This window comes from Salmo salar, chromosome ssa22, assembly GCF_905237065.1.
Source record: "Salmo salar chromosome ssa22, Ssal_v3.1, whole genome shotgun sequence".
NCBI classification, from domain to species: Eukaryota; Metazoa; Chordata; class Actinopteri; order Salmoniformes; family Salmonidae; genus Salmo; species Salmo salar.
In genome coordinates this window covers 51,294,163-51,313,760 of record NC_059463.1, presented here as the reverse complement: position 1 = coordinate 51,313,760, position 19,598 = coordinate 51,294,163, and the positions used below count along the sequence as shown (strand labels likewise).

General features: G+C 42.6%; 2 protein-coding genes across 4 annotated transcripts in view; one reads left to right on the top strand and one right to left on the bottom strand.

Moving 5' to 3' along the window:
• The window catches only part of pltp (phospholipid transfer protein), a 30,089-nt gene extending 28,622 nt beyond the window's left edge, over positions 1-1,467 (bottom strand). The window contains exon 1 of the mRNA XM_014168167.2: positions 1,277-1,467. The gene's annotated coding sequence lies outside the window, so the exon portion shown is untranslated. The remainder of the gene's footprint in view (positions 1-1,276) is intronic.
• Positions 813-19,216, top strand: LOC106583676 (mRNA (2'-O-methyladenosine-N(6)-)-methyltransferase-like). 3 transcript variants are annotated; one of them, XM_014168162.2, is made up of 16 exons: positions 813-950; positions 2,205-2,343; positions 2,876-3,000; positions 4,981-5,112; positions 5,386-5,537; positions 8,758-8,912; positions 10,773-10,920; positions 11,704-11,787; positions 12,373-12,472; positions 12,623-12,785; positions 13,118-13,287; positions 14,086-14,172; positions 14,495-14,679; positions 14,908-15,001; positions 15,291-15,466; positions 16,287-19,216. In XM_014168162.2, exons 2-16 carry the CDS (start codon positions 2,220-2,222, stop codon positions 16,624-16,626), a joined length of 2,235 nt encoding a protein of 744 aa, XP_014023637.1. In that variant the 5' UTR covers positions 813-950; positions 2,205-2,219; the 3' UTR covers positions 16,627-19,216. The 3 variants fall into 3 exon arrangements, with proteins under 3 accessions (XP_014023637.1, XP_014023639.1, XP_014023638.1); XM_014168164.2 differs by lacking the exon at positions 813-950 and adding an exon at positions 1,678-2,014 and having other exon boundaries at positions 2,210-2,343; XM_014168163.2 differs by lacking the exon at positions 813-950 and adding an exon at positions 1,678-2,014.
• Positions 19,217-19,598: the final 382 nt, after the last annotated feature.

The window sequence follows — 19,598 nt, the reverse complement described above, 5'->3', positions numbered from 1 at the left end:
AACAAAGCCTATAGGAAAATTACATTTTTGTTGGGTTTTTGGATAAACCCCCGAAAAGAAGGTCTGTGGTAAACACAGGCTTAGGAGATCATATACGTTTTGTTCTAGGAGATCATCTTCATCAGCTACTATCACTTTCTGTGCATTGAAGCATTTATGTAATCAAAACAAGCACATAAAGGCTTCATAATTCATAAAGGTCAAGTTAACTGACTGATATTATCCCATAAAACAAAACATAAGATCTCCTAAGCCTGTGTTAAACTCAGACCTTATTTTCATTGTTATCCCAAAACTCCATTCTTTCCACATTAATTTCCCCCATAGGTAATGGCTGAACAAATCAGAGGTAACTTCCAGTTTTTAGGACTACAACTTCTACTTTTCCAAGACCCAAAATGTGTTTCTATTTTTATAACATGTATATTATTTTTTTAATAATATTTACCATTCAGTGCACACATAATAAGAGACAGAACAGCAACATGAACTGAAAGTTGTTCATTTATTATTCTTCACATACATAAATAACGGACATATCACACAGGCATAATAAAGTGTTCTAATAATATGAGAATAAATACATAGACTAATGAGCATGTAGCTGAAGGCTATTAATGTGAAAAGTAGCCACAGCACAAAACATGCCATCGAAGTTATTACTGGTTAAAAAGTTCAGACGAGTTTGCAAATGTGTTTTTGCATGATTACTTTCACAAGCGATGTTGTGAAGAAGTATTTCTGTATGCCTACCTACAAATGCCCTTCTACATATGGCTACTTCTCAATGGCAATGTTTTCCTGAAACGACAACTAAACTGGCGCGTGCGCAATACCAAGGCCCGAGTCCCCGATACAAGATGGCGGAGAAGGTGGGGAGGGAGAGGCGGAGGCGGGTACGGATTGAATAGAGCAAAGCCTATACAGTGTTCTCAACAAACCTCTACAAGGTAAGGGGAATAACCAATTTAGCGCTACAGCAAGGGCATGGGTAGGTGGTGGAATATGCGGGGTATCATATTATCTAATCAAAATGCACGCATTGTCATTGCACGAAATAAACAAACAATATTGCCTGCAAGGGGTGCAGTGGCTATGACTCGAGAGCGCGCGCGCCATCTTGTCTTAACCAAAGTGCGCGCCCAAAATTGTGTATGTGTTTGAAATAAGGGGGTCAGATACGCCTCCAATCTCTATTTTGACAGCATACACGGGTAGTCTTACTAACTCTCGTCCTTTTTATGTCTCATTAACCCCGTTTCGTACAGTATCCTACCGTATTTTAAATGTTATTCCACGTCTCCCCCGCCTCGGTTCCGAGATGATGCAGTTGCCTTTTGTTGTGTAGCGCAGCTACCCAGCGATTTCCCCTCCTCCTTCGTGTTTGTTTTCGGGCAGCTCGAACTGGGGTGGGCGGTGTAGCAGGCGCATGCGTGTCCTTCTTTTGCCCATTTGTGTTATCAACGACAAAGATAGAAAACGCATCTCCAAGATGTCAATTTGGGATGTTCTATCTAAATCACATTTTAAATAAATCATGAACCACAAGCTACGTAGCTACAACGCATAGGTATAGCTAGCTACTAGCTACACGTCCCATACGTAACACATTCGTGTTAGCTTAACTAGTTAGCTAGCTAATATAATGTTCACCAGTGTAATCCCCACCGCTGGTTTCACTTTTGTTATTCATAGGGACTATCTATCCAGATATTATGGTATCTTGTCTGCACTATGTTGGCAGTAACACATTGTAGCTCGCTACTGTAGACTAATCATGCGCTCATTAACGTTTCACTGTTAAACGTTCAACCGTGTCGCGGGAGCAACTGTTATTTTTTCTACAGCAAAACACGCAACGGCTCTGGGATGAATCTATCGTTTAGGGAATTAATGAGTAGTAAGTAGTATTAGGCTACCATTCGCACCCAGACTGTAACCGCAGAAATGTCCATTAGGGTCTGGTTGTTAAAATGCCGGGAGGATCAAAACTTGCTTGATTGTCATATTTCGGGTAAGCATGTCCAATCACCACTTGGTTACCTTGGAGATTGTGGAACATGTTTACATTTGAGCACATAAAATAATAGTAATTATTTAGACAGTGTTCTGTCATTAAAAAAAAAAGTAACTTCCACAGTATTTTTACCTGGCAATGTGAACTGAATAGCCCTTTACTAATATGCAACCTTTTTTATTTTCAGGACAGATGAGGAGAGATGACAAGTGAGAATCACGCAACAGTGAAGGTGGACACCTCTATGGTGATGTCTCCCACAGGCTCTGCCACACAGGGGTCTCCTGTCTCACCTTCAACCAGCAAACCAATGCCAGAGTTGCCAGGTAAGATAGCCAGTGCTTGACTTGGACTAAAATAGGTGCGTGTACTCATTTTGGGTGCTGGTGTTGTTTACATTTAGGTGTAGGAGCTCCACAATACTTTTGAGATAATATTCGATATGTGGAACAGGAGCTGAAGCAGTAAAACATTTGAGGTGCCGGTACTCCTGCCCAAGTCCAGCACTGAAGATAGCCCTGGTGATATATATGGCATAACTCAGCTTTCCACTCTGCTTACCAAGCATTCATACAATTATTTTAAAACCTAATGTATACCCTAAGTAGGCAATGCAAGTAAACTACCTAAAATGGGGATCCTATGTTCTTGCATTGAGTTATGAATTGCGGGCTACAAACGTCCGTAGTTTTGCTACACAACGCCATTTTGTGTTCTATGTGTATATATGTAGGGTATAAATTAGGCCTAGTCTTGAGATCAGTGCTGATGAAGGAAAGATTGCTGGCTCTGTCTATGACGACATGCAACTGAATGGAGATAGATTCGACATTTCTGACACCTTTCCTGTTTGTGCAGACGAACTCGTCCAGGCAGGCTGGTCGAAATGCTGGAGCAAGCGGGAGAACAGGCCCTACTGGTTCAACCGCTTCACCAATCAGTCGCTATGGGAGATGCCAGTCCTGGGGCAGCATGATGTCATTGTGAGTGAAAAATGGGTATAGCTTCTTGTTTTGTGACAGATGGGTTGTTGGAAGAGCGTGCTTGTTTTGAAATGGAAAAGCGTTGCTGTAACTTTCGATAAAGAAAAACATCAAGACGAAGCAGCTCCTTTCCAGGCTGCATCATATCCGGCTGTGATTAGGAGTCCCATAGGGCGGCGCACAATTATTCCGTCCGGGTTTGGCCGGGGTAGGCCATCATTATAAATAAGAATTTGTTCTTAACTGACTTGCCTAGTTAAATAAAAAAGAATAATAAAAAATGTATAAGTGGGATGCACTGTTGAGCGCTACATCCTCGAGGGGTTCGTGCTGATTGTACAGAGATTGTGACAGCTGGTTAAATGGCGTCCCTTGAGAAAGCAAGAACAAGATATATGTCAGGAGAAGTGCAGTATTATGATAAGGAGACTTATACTTGGAATGGAGGGGGAAAAGAGAGGGAGAGGAGGTCAGAGAGAGAGGGGGAGGACGACGATGCGCTTGAGTTGGTTAAAAATGGTGGGGAAAAGGGAGATGGTTTGTTAAAGAAGAATGGTAGAAAGTGTAAGCAGAGTGCACTTCAGAAAGGAGGAGAAATGGAAGTCAATGAGGTCGATGTATCGGAGGTGGTAGGTGAGAAGTTCTCAAAGCCCGAGGCTTGCATCGAGGGTCAGGATAAAGATGAGTCTGTGACATTAGGAGTGAAGTTTTTGGAAAAAATAGACCCTTGCCTTTTGGCTGAACTATTTGTGGTTTCAGGGTGGATGAAAACAGAGTTGGGTACTGTGGAATCGGTGAGGGTAACCAGAAGTGGTTTTGTGATAATTGTTTGTTTCTGCTGGTCAGAGGGAAAAGGCGGTCGGCGTTAAACGAATGGGGGCAAGAAATGTGAATTGTTTCACTCAAGAAAAGGGCGTCATTGAAGGAGTGATAACTGGGGTAGCAGTAAATGTAAAAGTTGACCAACTAAAGGGGAAGATTTCCGGTGTTTGTGATGCTCGTCGTTTGGTGAGATGCAGACAGGGTGGCGTGTGTGGTGAAACAAGAGTCGTTGTCTGTTCTTGAGTTTTGATGTTTAGTCTTTGCCCAACAAAGTGATGTTAGGATATATAATTTATCCTGTACGAGCTTTTGTGCCAAATACATTACGTTGTTACAGGTGTCAAGCTTATGGGCATGTGGCATCAGTGTGTAGGACGGAGGGTATAAGGTGTGAGAAATGCAGAAGGGCATGAGACAAAGGAATGTGCAGCATTGGGGAAAGTAGTGGTATGTGTTAATTGTAGGTGTGCCCATGGGGCTGGGGATCAGAAATGTCCTGTGCGAGAGAGGCAGGTTAAGGTTTCCAGGGTTAGAGTAGTGCAGAAGTTGACATATGCTGAGGCAGTGAAGAAATGGGGGGGGGTCCTGAGATGAGTGGTGTGAGTAGTAGATCTGTACCAGTACAGAGGGATAAACCAACAAGTGATATGTTTCAGTGAGGTTGGATTTTTATAATTTAAATTGAGGTTGTGGTGGCAGTTGCAGAGGTATTTGGGTGTGTGTGACTTGACATCAGAAGCATTACAGGGTGTGTTAAGTGGTGGTGTCCCATCATCCTTTCAGGTTGTTGGCATGAGGTAGGAATAAATACATTTAATTAGTGGAGTAGGGGGGGGTGTTTTTGTTTGTTAGTGTGGTGTTAGATGGTAGGGTATTTATTTTTTTCAAGCAAAGTATAAGGGAGTTGTACTCCAGTCTAGTAGGTGGCGGTAATGCAACAATAATTGGATGCCAACCGCTGTTAAACCTCATCGAAGAAAATGATTTGGGACAGAAGGGATAATTATCCTTCTCAAGTTCTGTTCCAAGTACCTCAGGTTATCTTGTCTCTTGATGGAGCTTGGCTAAACCTCCTTTTATTATATCGACATCACTTGTCTTGTTTTCCTGTTCTGCTCCTAACGTGGCGGCTGGTCTGTTTGTTCCTGTCTTTCTTAGTCTGACCCGCTGGGTTTGAACGCTGCCCCAGCCGAGGGGACGGGCGACGCTGGCGTGGGCAACGGGCAGCGCAAGAGGCGCCTGTCGGAGGAGGCCGCCCAGGGGGGTCCTAACAGCTTCAAGAGGGCTAAGGTGAGTCATTGAGCAGAACGTGTTTTTTACAACTTCAATGCCGTAAAATTATACAAGCGTGACAATTTTCACGCTTCTTTACCAATGTGATTCACTTTCGAGCTTATCTATTAGACTACGCAGTGCTGTCTTGCCTGACATGAAGAAAGTCATGTTTTACTGGAATTTACTGGAGTTCGTTTTCTCTGTAGATTGTTTCATACATTTATTATTTGAATATTTCCACTGTCTTAATTGTCATTCTAATCCGATATGTGACTGTGTCGTTGACAGATTGAGGTTGGTATACCTGTAGCCCCAACGACCCCGATAGTTCCCATCTCACCCATTACTCCCGGGGCTAAGCCATGGAACTCTACGACCGGCACAGAAGACAAGCCAGGGCAGCACTCTATGCCCGCACCAGCCCCATACCGTCCCAGCGTGTGAGTACAGCCACATCACAATCGCTGGAATTGATATGTAGATTAGAGGTCGACGGATTTAATTCGCATGGCCGATTTTAATTTGGGCCGATTTCAAGTTTTCATAACAATCAGCATTTTGGGACAATAATTATGGCCGATTACATTGTACTCCACGAGGAAACTGCGTGGCAGGCTGACCACCTGTTACGCGAGTGCAGCAGGAGCCAAGGTAAGTTGCTAGCTAGCATTAAACTTATCTTATAAAAAAACAATGAATCTTCACATAATCACTAGTTAACTACACATGGTTGATGATATTACTAGGTTAACTAGCTTGTCCTGCGTTGCATATAATCAATGCGGTGCCTGTTAATTTATCATCGAATCACAGCCTACTTTGCCAAACGGGTGATGGGTTAACAAAAGTGCATTTGTGGAAAAAGCACAATTGTTGCACGAATGTACCTAACCATACCTAACCATAAACATCAATTCCTTTCTTAAAATCAATACACAGAAGTATATTTATTTAAACCTGCATATTTAATTCATGTTAGCAGGCAATATTAACTAGGGAAATTGTGTCACTTCTCTTGGGTTCATTGCACGCAGAGTCAGGGTATATGCAACAGTTTGGGCCGCCTGGCTCGTTGCGAACTAATTTGCCAGAATTTTACATAACATTGAAGGTTGTGCAATGTAACAGCAATATTTAGACCTGGGGTTGCCACCCGTTTGATAAAATACGGAACGGTTCTGTATTTTACTGAAAGAATAAACGTTTTGTTTTCAAAATGATAGTTTCTGGATTTGACCATATTAATGACCTAAGCCTCGTATTTCTGTTTATTATAATTAAGTCTATGATTTGATAGAGCAGTCTGACTGAGTGGTGGAAGGCAGCAGCAGGCTCGTAAGCATTCATTCAAACTTTACTGTGTCTGCCAGAAGCTCTTAGCAATGCTTGAATCACAGCGCTGTTTATGACTTCAAGCCTATCAACTCCTGAAATTAGACTGGCAATACTACAGTGCCTATTAGAACATCCAATAATCAAAGGTATATGAAATACAAATGGTATAGAGAGAAATAGTCGACTCGTCATAATTCCTATAAAAACTACAACCTATAACTTCTTAACTGGGAATATTGAACCACCAGCTTTCTTATGTTCTGAGCAAGGAACTTAAACGTTAGCTTTTTTACATGGCACATATTGCACTTTTACTTTCTTCTCCAACACTGTTTTTGCATTATTTAAACCAAATTGAGCTTGTTTCATTATTTATTTGAGACTAAATAGATTTTATTTATGTATTATATTAAAATAAGTATTCATTGTTCATTCAGTTGTTGTAATTGTCATTATTACACACAGATAGATATAGATATATATAGATATATAGATATAGATATATATATATAAAATAATAATCGGTATCGGCTTTTTTTGGTCCTCCAATAATCGGTATCGGCGTTGAAAAATCAGAATCGGTCGACATCTCATGGACACTAGCTGAAGAAGACCTTTTTGGTCGAAACGCATTGCAGTGGGGGTCCTGCTGTAACATATGTTGATCTGCTCATGTCTGTAAATATTTGTATTAGGGATGTAACGATTCACCTGTATGCATTGGTCCAGATTCAGATGTTTAAGATACGACTACATCGGTCCGTGGACCCCAAACCGATCCAAATGTAGCATGCATTGGTCATAAAAAGTATTCAAACATTACAAACCGCTGATTCACTAAAATGTTTTGCTCATATTACTTTCTTCATTCCGAAAATACCTAATCTACTGTGACAACTGCTGCTTCCTCTCCTTCAGTGTGGAACTAAGCATGTAACTGTGTTGACAGTCAGTCATTGATCTACAAGTCATTTTGCAAGCCAAACAACCCTAGGGAATATCAGTAGCCTAGTCAAACTGCGCACTGTGCCCAGCTTGGCGTGCTGACCAACATATGGTGGGTGGCCTCTTCTGGTTCTTGCACATCTGCGCGGCACCATAAGCATTAAAATGCTAAAATGGCTTGCTCGATATTAGGCTTCATTAGTTGAGTAACAACCTATGTAATTTGCTAGGTTCTTATCTATGCGCTGTTGAAAATGTGTGTTTTACCGGAATAAAAGTAAGCTACCGGAAACAATAGATTATATTTTGATTGTTCAGGTTCACTATCAGCAATAGTTTTGTAAGTTTTGCTTTAAACAATTTATTTTGTATTTAACCTTTATTTAACTAGGCTAGTCAGTTAAGAACAAATTCTTATTTACAATGATGGCCTACCCCGGCCAAGCCCTAACGACGCTGGGTCAATTGTGCACCGCCCTATGGGACTCCCAATCACGGCCGGTTGTGATACAGCCTGGTATCGAACCAGGGTCTGTAGTGACTCCTCTAGCACTGAGATGCAGTGCCTTAGACTGCTGCGCCACTCGGGAGCCCAACAATCAGTGTGATGTTTTGATATACAGGGTAAAGCTGATCATTTCATTACGAGGAATCACTTTTGCGAGGCGCACTGCATGGCCAAAGCGGGAGGAGAAAATAAGCTCTCTAACCGGTCAAAACCATTCGATTTTCAGATGTGTTGAAATCCAAAGTTATGCTATATATTCATTGGCTATGTCATAGCTGATTTGTAAATGATAAATGTTGATACATTACAAGCTCCAACACTTAATCGAAAAAATGACAAGTTCATTAGTGGCCGATGGTGATTTCAGAACTAAAGTGGTGGAAACAAAAAAACAGGCTACATTGCCCTAATCTGATAGTGGTAGTTGCCTAGTCTCCCTTATGACTCATATGAGGTGACTACATAGTATACATCATAGACATGTCATTCCCACACAGGGACCGACAGAAGTCAGCTCGTGAGCTCCGTTCAGCAGCAGATTTTAATTTTGAAAATGAATGTGTTTATGCGTTGAAACGGCTCACTCTGATTCGTTCTCCAATCAAACCGAATCGCTTCAAACTAAAACGTACCGTTCCTGTATCGTATCAGAGCCCATGTATCTAGATGTGTATATTTCCCTTTCAAAACGATTCAATACCTATCCCTAATTTGTATAGCCTATAGTGCACACGGTTGTGAACTGTGGGTGATCTCTGCAATATACAGGGCAGGCGGGTCTCCTTTGTCTTGTTTTGGATTTTATGTTGCACCGTAGCTTATAATACAGTTCTGTCAAGTTGAAATAACCAGTTCTATTGATCCTGTGGTAGAATATACTGGGACCTGGACATTCAGACGAACGCAGTGATCAGAGAGCGACCCCCTGCCAACCATCTACCGCCCCACCCGGAGATGGAGCTCCAACGTGCCCAGCTCACCACCAAGCTACGGCAGCACTACCAAGAGCTCTGCTACCAACGAGAAGGTACATTACCCATACAACTGCAATTGTGTCAAGTCAAACTTTTTTTTAAACCTTTTTATTTCTTGCTTTTGTTACCATAAAAGTCTTACTTTTCGAGGTGCATCCCCATTAGGCAGCTAGATGTTTAAGTGTATGTTTTCTAAGCCATTGTGGTCACTCATCCACCCCTGCTGCTGGAGTGCAGCAGGGTGGGCAGGTTTTCACTCTAGCCCAGGGTCATGTTCATTAGGCACCGAGCGGAGACCACGGACTGAAACGGCGAGGCTCTCGCTGAAATGTTCCTATAAGCACCACTTATTCTCCATTGTGAAATGGATTGAAATGTTTTCCCTAATACATGCCCTAGTGAACACAACCCAGGGGCCGGTTGCACCAGTTGGTGGTAAGTTGGTCGTAGCTCTACGACCAACTTGACTTGTTGCACCACCTGGGCGATGCCCTTCTCTGAGCTACACCTGGGTGTAGATTTTACAGCTAGGAGTGAGCAGGCGTAGGGTGTTGAATTGAGACTAGATTTTACACCTGGTAGGGTGTTAAATTGGGACTAGATTTTTACACCTAGTAGGGAGTAGGGTTAGGGTGATAAATTGGGACTAGATTTTTACACCTAGTAGGGAGCAGGGTTAGGGTGTTAAATTGGGACTAGATTTTTACACCTAGTAGGGAGCAGGGTTAGGGTGTTAAATTGGGACTAGATTTTTACACCTAGTAGGGAGCAGGGTTAGGGTGTTAAATTGGGACTAGATTTTTACACCTAGTAGGGAGCAGGGTTAGGGTGTTAAATTGGGACTAGATTTTTACACCTAGTAGGGAGCAGGGTTAGGGTGTTAAATTGGGACTAGATTTTTACACCTAGTAGGGAGCAGGGTTAGGGTGATAAATTGGGACTAGATTTTTACACCTAGTAGGGAGCAGGGTTAGGGTGATAAATTGGGACAATCTCCTTTCATGATATGCGCAGAAAATATCTATCTATATTTTCAGAAGGATGTGAGCCCAGTTTTCATATTTCATAACCTCTGGGCTTTTCGAGTTACCTATGCGTGAGTCAATAACAATATAATACACTTGATTTATGCTACATAGCATGTTGAATGTGTCTGATCAGATATTGGCAAACAAAATGATGAGCTGCCGCCACTTGTTTGCCCAGGCAGAGATCAAATATACAGACGGAGATTCAGTCAAACAAAATCACGTTGATTGATTATCAGACAAGTCAAGGGCTTTTAGTCGTGATATAGACTAGGCTACTAAGAGGGTGAAGAGCAAAATAACCCACCTGTTATACTAGGCTAGTGTAGGCTACATACCTAGCTAGCAAAATGTTCTGATAACTAGACCGAAGATCATAAACGCTCACCACAATTTGGCTAACATTTTCTAGTCTACTTTCTTCTAATGTTTTCATTGTTCAGTGATATCAATTCCCACAGTAATTACAGATTGATCCATCCAGCTGTGGTGGTGGTGGGTGACGCGAAATGCCTCGCAATGTTTAGAACTGCCACGAGAATGGTAATAGCCGATTAACGGGCGCTGCCTAGCAACCATCCTTACGAAGCATTAAATCTCATGAAGGCGCATTGCTGATGCCGGACTTAGCTACGATTAGTCTTAATGTTAATGCAACAGGTGTCAGTTCTGATCCCGAAGTCGGTCGTAGCTACGCCCGTCCAAGCATTTTAGCCTTTTTTTTTCTTTCCTGCCCAACTTTTGCAACCCCGGCCCCAGGTGTTGCTTTTCTCATTTTGAAATGGATTCAAATGTTTTCCCTAAAGCATGCCCTAGTGAACACAACCCAGGGGTTATTATTCTCGGCTGATCTTGATGATCAATGATTTTCTCCCTATCTAATAGGTATCGAACCCCCACGGGAGTCCTTCAACCGCTGGCTGCTGGAGCGCAAGGTGCTGGACAAAGGGCCAGACCCCCTACTGCCCAGCGAGTGTGACCCCATCATCTCCCCGTCCATGTTCAGAGAGGTCATGAACGACATCCCCATCAGGTCAGTGGGAAAGAGAATCTGTATTAGTCCTAGGGTTAAATCTTGATTGATCATGCCTGATGTAAAGGAACTAATGGAATAGTCCCAACAACTGCTAACCCCACCCATCAGACACGCAAATACTCAAAGGATTCAAAAGATTTAAAATGAACTTTTTGAACCAAGGCCGTATATCTAGATAGCCATTCTAGTCTACCCTGTGGTGGACTTGATTCACTATGGTTGGTATGGCTAGATTCCGTTCAGGTCTTCATTGTGAATTATGTTGTCTGATAGAGCTGAGAATTGCCAGGGACGACACGATACGATATTTTCAAAATACTTTGATGCCGATACAATATTTATTGCGATTCGATACTGTGATTTTATTGTGATTCGATGTTCCAAACACATTTTTCACCAAATGTCTGCTGCAGAGGGTCAAGAGAGCCATGAGAAAACAAGTTTTCATCAGTCATGGAAATAAAAGTGCTGAAACCAAATTGTCTCCCTATTTAAAAATAAGATGGAGAACAAGCTATGAAGGAAAAATACTGAGTCTTGGTGCAGGTAATGCCAACTAGCGCAAAAATAATATTGCGACATTGTCAAATTATACGATATCTTGTCAAAAATAATGTTTACTTTTTGCACAATTGTCTGATTACATTTTAGTATGTGAATTGTCAACACACTGAAATGTCATCTTAACAATTCACCCGGTTTTATGGTTAATTTGGACAATAGTGGCTCCTTTCAACAATTTGTTTTATTGACCACCAGTTTTGTCATTTCTTACACCAGGTTGTCCCGCATCAAGTACAAAGAGGAGGCCCGAAAGCTCTTATTCAAATACGCCGAAGCTGCCAAGAAAATGATTGACTCGAGGTAGGTGTTTCTGGCACATTAGAGTTAGTTGGACAAATTCCATTTTTATATGACCTGATATCTTTGAAATTGTTCCAAGTATGAAGTCAGAGAAGCTCTCAAAGAATTCCAGCTACTAATACCTGCTGGCACACCTTTACAGTATTTCCCCTTGACAATTTAGAATACACACACACACACACACACATATATATATATATATATATATATATATATATATATATATATATAAGTACGTTATATAACTCAAGTGATGGCTCAGCCTTTTTTAACACCCACCGCTTTGAAGGCAAGATCCAGATCGTAACATAAAAAGCAACACCATGTCTTGCCATCACACACAGAAAGCATTTATAAGTGCATCCACTGATAAACTTGAATCAGAAACCCGTGGCTTCAGATCCTAAACCAAAACCAGTCCGTTCACTTTCCCCAGCTGTCTTACTGGAAAGAAAAGAAGGCTTGATTGGGCTTGTTGAACATAGCATGTGTATGGGAGCTTGATTTGGCTAGTTGAACGGCACTTTGCTTTGAAATACTTTTGTCTTGCCTGAAGAATGACTGGTGTCTCTTATGTCCTGATAGAAACGCCACACCAGACAGCCGAAAGGTTGTGAAATGGAATGCAGAGGACACCATGAACTGGCTACGGAGGGACCACTCGGCCAGTAAAGAGGACTACATGGTGTGTGTGTGTGGTTTAGAAGTGTGCTGTACTGTATGTATATGTGGCAACAACAAAATAATCCATGGCTGTATAAATTTCACTTCAACGGAATGTACACTCACATGTTTGTTTAAAAAAACGGATCCCAAAACAATTCCTCCACCTCAGGATCGTCTGGAGCACTTGCGGAAACAGTGCGGTCCCCACGTAGCAGCAGTGGCCAAAGACTCTGTGGAGGGGATCTGTACGAAGATCTACCACATCTCAGCAGAGTACGTGCGACGCATTCACCAGGCCCACCAGACGTTGCTGAAGGACTGCAACGTGTCGGGTGAGACGTGCTAAATCGCCTCGCACTCTGCACCGTGCTTTACCAACTGACTCATACGGGACCACATTGATTACATTTGTGCACAACCATAGAAATGGATTGACTCTGAATGCCGATGTCCTTTCTGATTGTTCAGTATCTTTGCGCCCAACTAATTTAGCTACTTAAAAATCCCCAAAGTCTGTCGTTGATATTGTGGTTTTACTCTGAATTTAAGCCGTTCAATATCCATGATGGACTGGTTGTGTTGTGGTTTTTCTTACTTCCCAACTTACTGGTTTTTTTTACTTCCTTTTGTTCTACTGTTATCCTTCATTCCCTCCCTCTCCAAGACCCAGAGGCAGCAGATGTGCAGGACAGGCTAGTGTACTGCTACCCCATCCGGCTGGCCTTGCCCTCGCCGGCTCAGCCACGCGTGGAGCTGCACTTTGAGAACGACATCGCCTGCCTGCGCTACAAGGGAGAGATGGTCAAGGTCAACCGCAGCTACTTCACCAAGCTGGTGAGGAATGTTGTAGCAGCGATAATGTGTATATTATTAAAAGTACAAATATACACTGAGTACCAAACATTATGAACACCTGCTCTTTCCATGACATAGACTGACCAGGTGAATCCAGGTGAAAGCTATGATCCCTTATTGTCACTTGTTAAATCCACTTCAATCAGTGTAGATGAAGGGGAGGAGACAGGTTAAAGAAGGATTTTTAAGCCTTCAGGCAATTGAGACATGGATTGTGTGTGCCATTCAAAGGGTGAATGGGCAAGACTAAAGATTTCACTGCCTTTGAACGGTGTATGGGTAGTAGGTACCAGGCGCACCGGTTTGTGTCAAGAACTGCAGCGCTGCTGGGTTTTTCACGCTAAACAATTTCCTGTGTGAATCAAGAATGGTTCACCAACCAATGGACATCCAGCCAACTTGACACAACTGTGGGAGCATTGGAGTCAACATGGGCCAGCATCCCTGTGGAACGCTTTCGACACTTTGTAGAGTCCATGAATTGAGACTCTTCTGAGGGGATAAGGGGGCAACTCAATATGGTGTTCTTAATGTTTGCAGGTGCACTGAGGTGTCATTGGTTGGGCGTTGATACTAGCACAGTACCACTGAGTGTTTGTAATGCATGCAATCAGAAGTCCTACATGACCAGAGAGATGAATTGCTCTCTTGTTTGAGAAACTGCCAGGACGTAATCCTGAAAGGTGTGGTAGATATAATTGACTAGCATTGCCTTCTGGCACATGGCGTGACCTCTGCTAAATGACTCTCCTCTATCCACACCATGCTTTCTTTCAGGAGCTATTATACCGATACAGCTCCATCGACGATCCCAGGTTCGAGAAGTTCCTGTCACGAGTGTGGTGCCTTATCAAGAGATACCTGGTAAATTAGGGGTTAGACCCCTGCCGTTTATCTCCCTTCACCTCTCTCACCCCTTCCTTCACCCCTCTCACCCCTTCCTTCACCCCTTCTGCTCCTGCCTTTTTGACTCACTGCTCTTTCTATATATTTTTTTCAATCTCTTCACTGCCAAAGTATGAAACCATCTGTCGGGAGGCGATGTTATAGTCCACTTTCCCTCCATTTCGTGATGACAACCACCGTCCGTTACTCTTTCTCGCCATCTCTTCTGTCTGGCTACGTCTTGACATTTGTTGTGCTGATGTCATCTTTTATTGTGCTGATGTCACTATTTGTCGTGCAGGTGATGTTTGGTGCCGGGGTGAATGAGGGGACGGGCTTACAGGGGGCTCTTCCCGTGCCCGTCTTTGAGGCCCTCAACAAGCAGTTCGGGGTGACCTTTGAGTGTTTTGCCTCGCCGCTCAACTCCTACTTCAAGCAGTTCTGCTCTGCCTTCCCCGACACAGATGGCTTTTTCGGATCCAGGGGGTAGGTTTAGAGACAGAAAGAAATATTTGCTTCTCATCCCAGTGTTTCTCAACCTCTGGTCCAGGGACTCTTGTCTATTTTACAATGCTAGTTTAAATGTTAGAAACACTGGTCTAACCTATCACAACTAAACCGAGACCCCCCAGACATGGTCCGTGTACTTTTAGTAATTTGTTCTTCTATGGTTATCTAGTTTGAGCCTGTTCAAAAATGTTCTTTGCCTCCCAGGCCCTTCCTGGACTTCTCACCAGCCAGTGGCTCCTTTGAGGCCAACCCTCCCTTCAGTGAGGAGCTGATGGATGCCATGGTGACACACTTTGAGGTGCTCCTCTTTAGTCATTTACTCATTGCTCGTTAAAACGCTTTTAAAGTGACGGTTCACCCCTCAAAGTCTGTCCGATGTGTTTATACTTCAAAAGTGGTATGAGTCCATATACCACGTGCTGTGTAGATCCCATCGAATGTATTAGGAGAAAATCTGCAGTACAAAAATCCTACATGAACAGGGGGGACAATTAGCACCATTTAACTCCAGCTTAACTTTCAACTGAACTGTTCACTTTTGAATTCCTGGGAGAGTTTGTATTGAACAAATGTACTGTGTCCTGTAGAATCTGCTGGAGAAGTCCAGCGAGCCGCTGTCCTTCATCATCTTCGTCCCGGAGTGGCGAGACCCGCTGACCCCGGCCCTCCACCGCATGGAGACCAGCGCCTTCCGCCGCTACCAGATGTCGGTGCCCGCCTTCGAGCATGAGTACCGCAGCGGCTCGCAGCACATCTGCAAGAAGTGAGTGTGTCCAACAGCACAGGGTCCATTGTTCTGACTAGGGTTGTCACATTACCGTTGTCGTGATACTCAGGGCATGGAAGAAGGCTAGGGTTGTCACATTACCGTTGTCGTGATACTCAGGGCATGGAAGAAGGCTAGGGTTGTCACATTACCGTTGTCGTGATACTCAGGGCATGGAAGAAGGCTAGGGTTGTCACATTACCGTTGTCGTGATACTCAGGGCATGGAAGAAGGCTAGGGTTGTCACATTACCGTTGTCGTGATACTCAGGGCATGGAAGAAGGCTAGGGTTGTCACATTACCGTTGTCGTGATACTCAGGGCATGGAAGAAGGCTAGGGTTGTCACATTACCGTTGTCGTGATACTCAGGGCATGGAAGAAGGCTAGGGTTGTCACATTACCGTTGTCGTGATACTCAGGGCATGGAAGAAGGCTAGGGTTGTCACATTACCGTTGTCGTGATACTCAGGGCATGGAAGAAGGCTAGGGTTGTCACATTACCGTTGTCGTGATACTCAGGGCATGGAAGAAGGAAAATAAAAAAACATGATGCAGACTTCATTTCTTGATGCTTGAAACAGTAATTTTTTTTTGTCACCCAGAGTCACATTCTGTTCATTTTCCAAGCTATAGCGCACAATATTTGACATAAAGGACCAACAAGTGTAATGTGCTTCATGTTTTTGCCCAAGTGCTCATTGCTGTATTTTGGGAAATGACGCTTCCAGATGCACTCTACAGAGGACACAAGCATAGCTGCATTTTGATTTGTATGAAGGGAGTTTAAATGGATCTCTCTCGCTATCTCTCTCTCAGGGAGGCGATGTACTACAAGGCCGTCCACGGCACGGTGGTCATCTTCCTGCAGAATGCCGCCGGCTTTGCCAAGTGGGAGCCCACGCCAGAGCGCATCCAGGAGCTGCTGGCAGCCTACCAGGTCTCCAGGCGAGCCTTGGGCTCCCCAGGTCCCTCCTCCGCTCCTACTACGACCTCCCCGGCCAGTGCAGGGGGGTCAGGCGACAAAGACTCTATTGCCGCCAAAACGGCACCCGAACGATCAGCCAGTTTGGACACATCACCCACTCGCCAGGACAACAGCAGTAGTAGTAATCCTGTGGAAAAGACTACACCACCTTCCGAAACAGCCAGCGTTTAAAAGCAGGGGAGGGGACGTAGGTAAGGATAGGGAGCGTTTGGTGGTGGGGGTAGACCACAAATGGTGCTGAGTGTGGGGGGGGATTTGGTCCTGGACTGCTAGAATGGACTACGAAGGAGGGCCTCCTCCCTTAAAATCAGTTTACTTTCTCAACTATTTAATATTAGTTCTACTAGGTTTTTATAATTCTGGTCGTTATTTACTGTAGTAACGCTTGTTGCTTTTTATCAATGTAGCTAGTGGTTGTGGTTTACTAGGATTCCTTTTTTCTATCATTGGTGCTGTCGTCGTCAGTAATTATTGGGTAATTCTAGTCATTGTTCATTGGCCTTTTTGAAGTACTGTTTGTCCCAAATGGCACCCTGGGAATAGGCTGCTATTTGGAACGCACAGATAGTGATCTGCTCCCGAGCAGCGGGACTTGGCTGTCAGTTTTGATGTGTGGAATTGAAAAATGTGTATTTTGAAAGACTTAAGTTTTGTTTGTCCAAATCCCTTCTAATCCTAAATAGGTACAGGGTGGAGGTGCCGTTGGGTAATAAGGCAGCTATGTTTCTAACCCCCTTAAGCCGACAAACAGTTTAGAGGCAACCCTTGTACATACGACAGCCAGCAGTAAGTTAGAGTACTGAACGAGAGAGATTCAGGCCTTTATATTGCTGCATTGCATTGTGGACTACTGTTATGCAGGTCAGAAATGCCTGAGAGTAGTAGTTCCATATTGGCACCGTTTCCATATCTGCGGTTGAAGAAAGCTCATCAAATTGTTAACCACTTTCCCGATACACGCAAAATACAGGCCTTTAATACATCTTACAATGGCAATATGTTGTAAATCATTGGCTCGAACAACAGCTGAATTATTCTTATTTTCCCCCTGCGCTATATGTAAGTCCAAAGTAACAACTACGAAAGGAGTTGAACTGGCTTGTTGAGCAAAATGTGTCCCTTCCCTTAGAGCCCTGTCCCACCTCTTATAAAATAAGGAAAAGCACTAAATCAAATGATATCTGCCTCTTTAAACAGAAAAAATGTTGATTTGTGTTCAACCTTGGTTGAGGTGTTTTCACATTGTAGTATGGCATAGAAAAATACATTCAGTTACGTTGTTTTTAATCCCTCCAATCTCAATTGTATTTTTTGTATATGTTTACACCAGTATGAGATTAGAACGCATCACTGGGCAGCACAATGAATGTAAAATTGAAAAGGCAAAACAGAAGGTCATGATGCCTTGCGTCCGACATGGCACTCTATACCCTCTGTAGTGCCCTAATTTTGGGCTCTGGTCAAAAAGAAGTGCCCTATATAGGGACTAGATTTCCCTTTGGGACGCAGCCCCAAGAGCCTCACTTCGGCCTCAGTCATCGAGGGGAGAGAATTAATGTATAAAAAAATAAGATGAAAGACAAATGTTATTGTACAATTCCTCCATCGTATGACAAATGCGTCTCTGTCCTTGTAAACTATGATTATCAGGCACTGACTGTCATCTCAGCATATGCTCATCTATAGCACGAATGCTTTGTACAATGAGCTTAGACATAGTTTCTTCTAGATAGCATCACTTGCCTTTGCCCCATTTGTATATACTTAGTAGTGAGTTTTTTTTATAGAGAACTACAATGATTGCAGGCATAAGGCTGTAGGATAAGACAAAGATCTGTTTATGCTGTTGAAACTGTATGATGGTCATCTTGCTCTTTGAACATAATACGTACTACAGTAAGTCTGGCATCGCGCCCCAGAACCTGGATACAAACTCTAGCAATTCGTTCTTTGTCATTTGAGCATTGAGCACCAGTCACATACCCTGATCCTAGTATGTTTCTGTCACCAGCAAAACAAATTGTACATATTGTACAGAAAATTGGTATGAATTGTGTTATTTTTCTCTGTTACACAATTGTATTGAGCTCTGATGAAAGAAAAAAAAAAACAATTGAATGTTGTCTGTTTCTCCATGTTTTTTTTAATTTGAGTTCATTTAACATAATTTTAAGATATCTTTATGTATTATACAGTTTATCACATAGAAATCGTTTTAATCTAAACCAAAGTGTTATTAAAAGAAGAAAAAAATCTATCTTGTATCTAAAAGTAGACTTGTGTATGATTGCATCAGTAATGGATAAGGTGTAACCAGCAAAATTACTCCTTGAGTTTATTTTTATAATTCGTATAATTTTTTTTGTTCTAGTAAGAGCAGATTGTATGTTTGGAATTTATTTTGCATGACACTTTTGACACTTAAATCATAAAAATGTTTATTCTTAAATCAGTTCATAGACTTTTTACATAAAGTATGAATACATGTATTTATCCCTGTTTACCCTTATGGTAATTTATTGTCTGTAGAACATTTGTAATGCCATGAATGTTTTTATCAATGTGATGGGCAAGAATAAGGAGAATGTAAATACTGTCTGTGCTGAATTCATTCATTAATCTTCCTAGTCTTCTCTCTGAGTAGATTATCAATGTTTCTCCATTGGAACAAGCATACAGATGCGCTGAATCATATTTGTTCCCAGTAAAATGTGTCAAACCATGTATGTTGTTTGCATTTCTAATAAACTACCATACTGTAGCTGTGCTTTTTAGGCTCTCTTCAAGATGCTGACTGGTCTGCTGACATCCCATGTTTTGGGCTTTGAACCCCCTAAAGGTTCCCCAGAGCCATCTCTTGGAAAATATTACATATCTGTACATTATGCCATAGTTGTTGCATTACTACATATTACTTTAGTGAAAGAAAAACGTATACTGCGTCACTACAACCTAAATGTTAAGAGATAAAACAGGTTATAGAGCGCAATAGTCAGTATATTCCAAACGCTGATGGTCATTAGTTGCTTCTGAAAGCCCCTACAAATATGGCGGCTGCAATGGTTCAAAGCCTTCGTCTCGCGGACACGCCCACGTAGCTTCTACGCCTGCGCTAAATACATGTTTGTACCTCCCGTGCAATA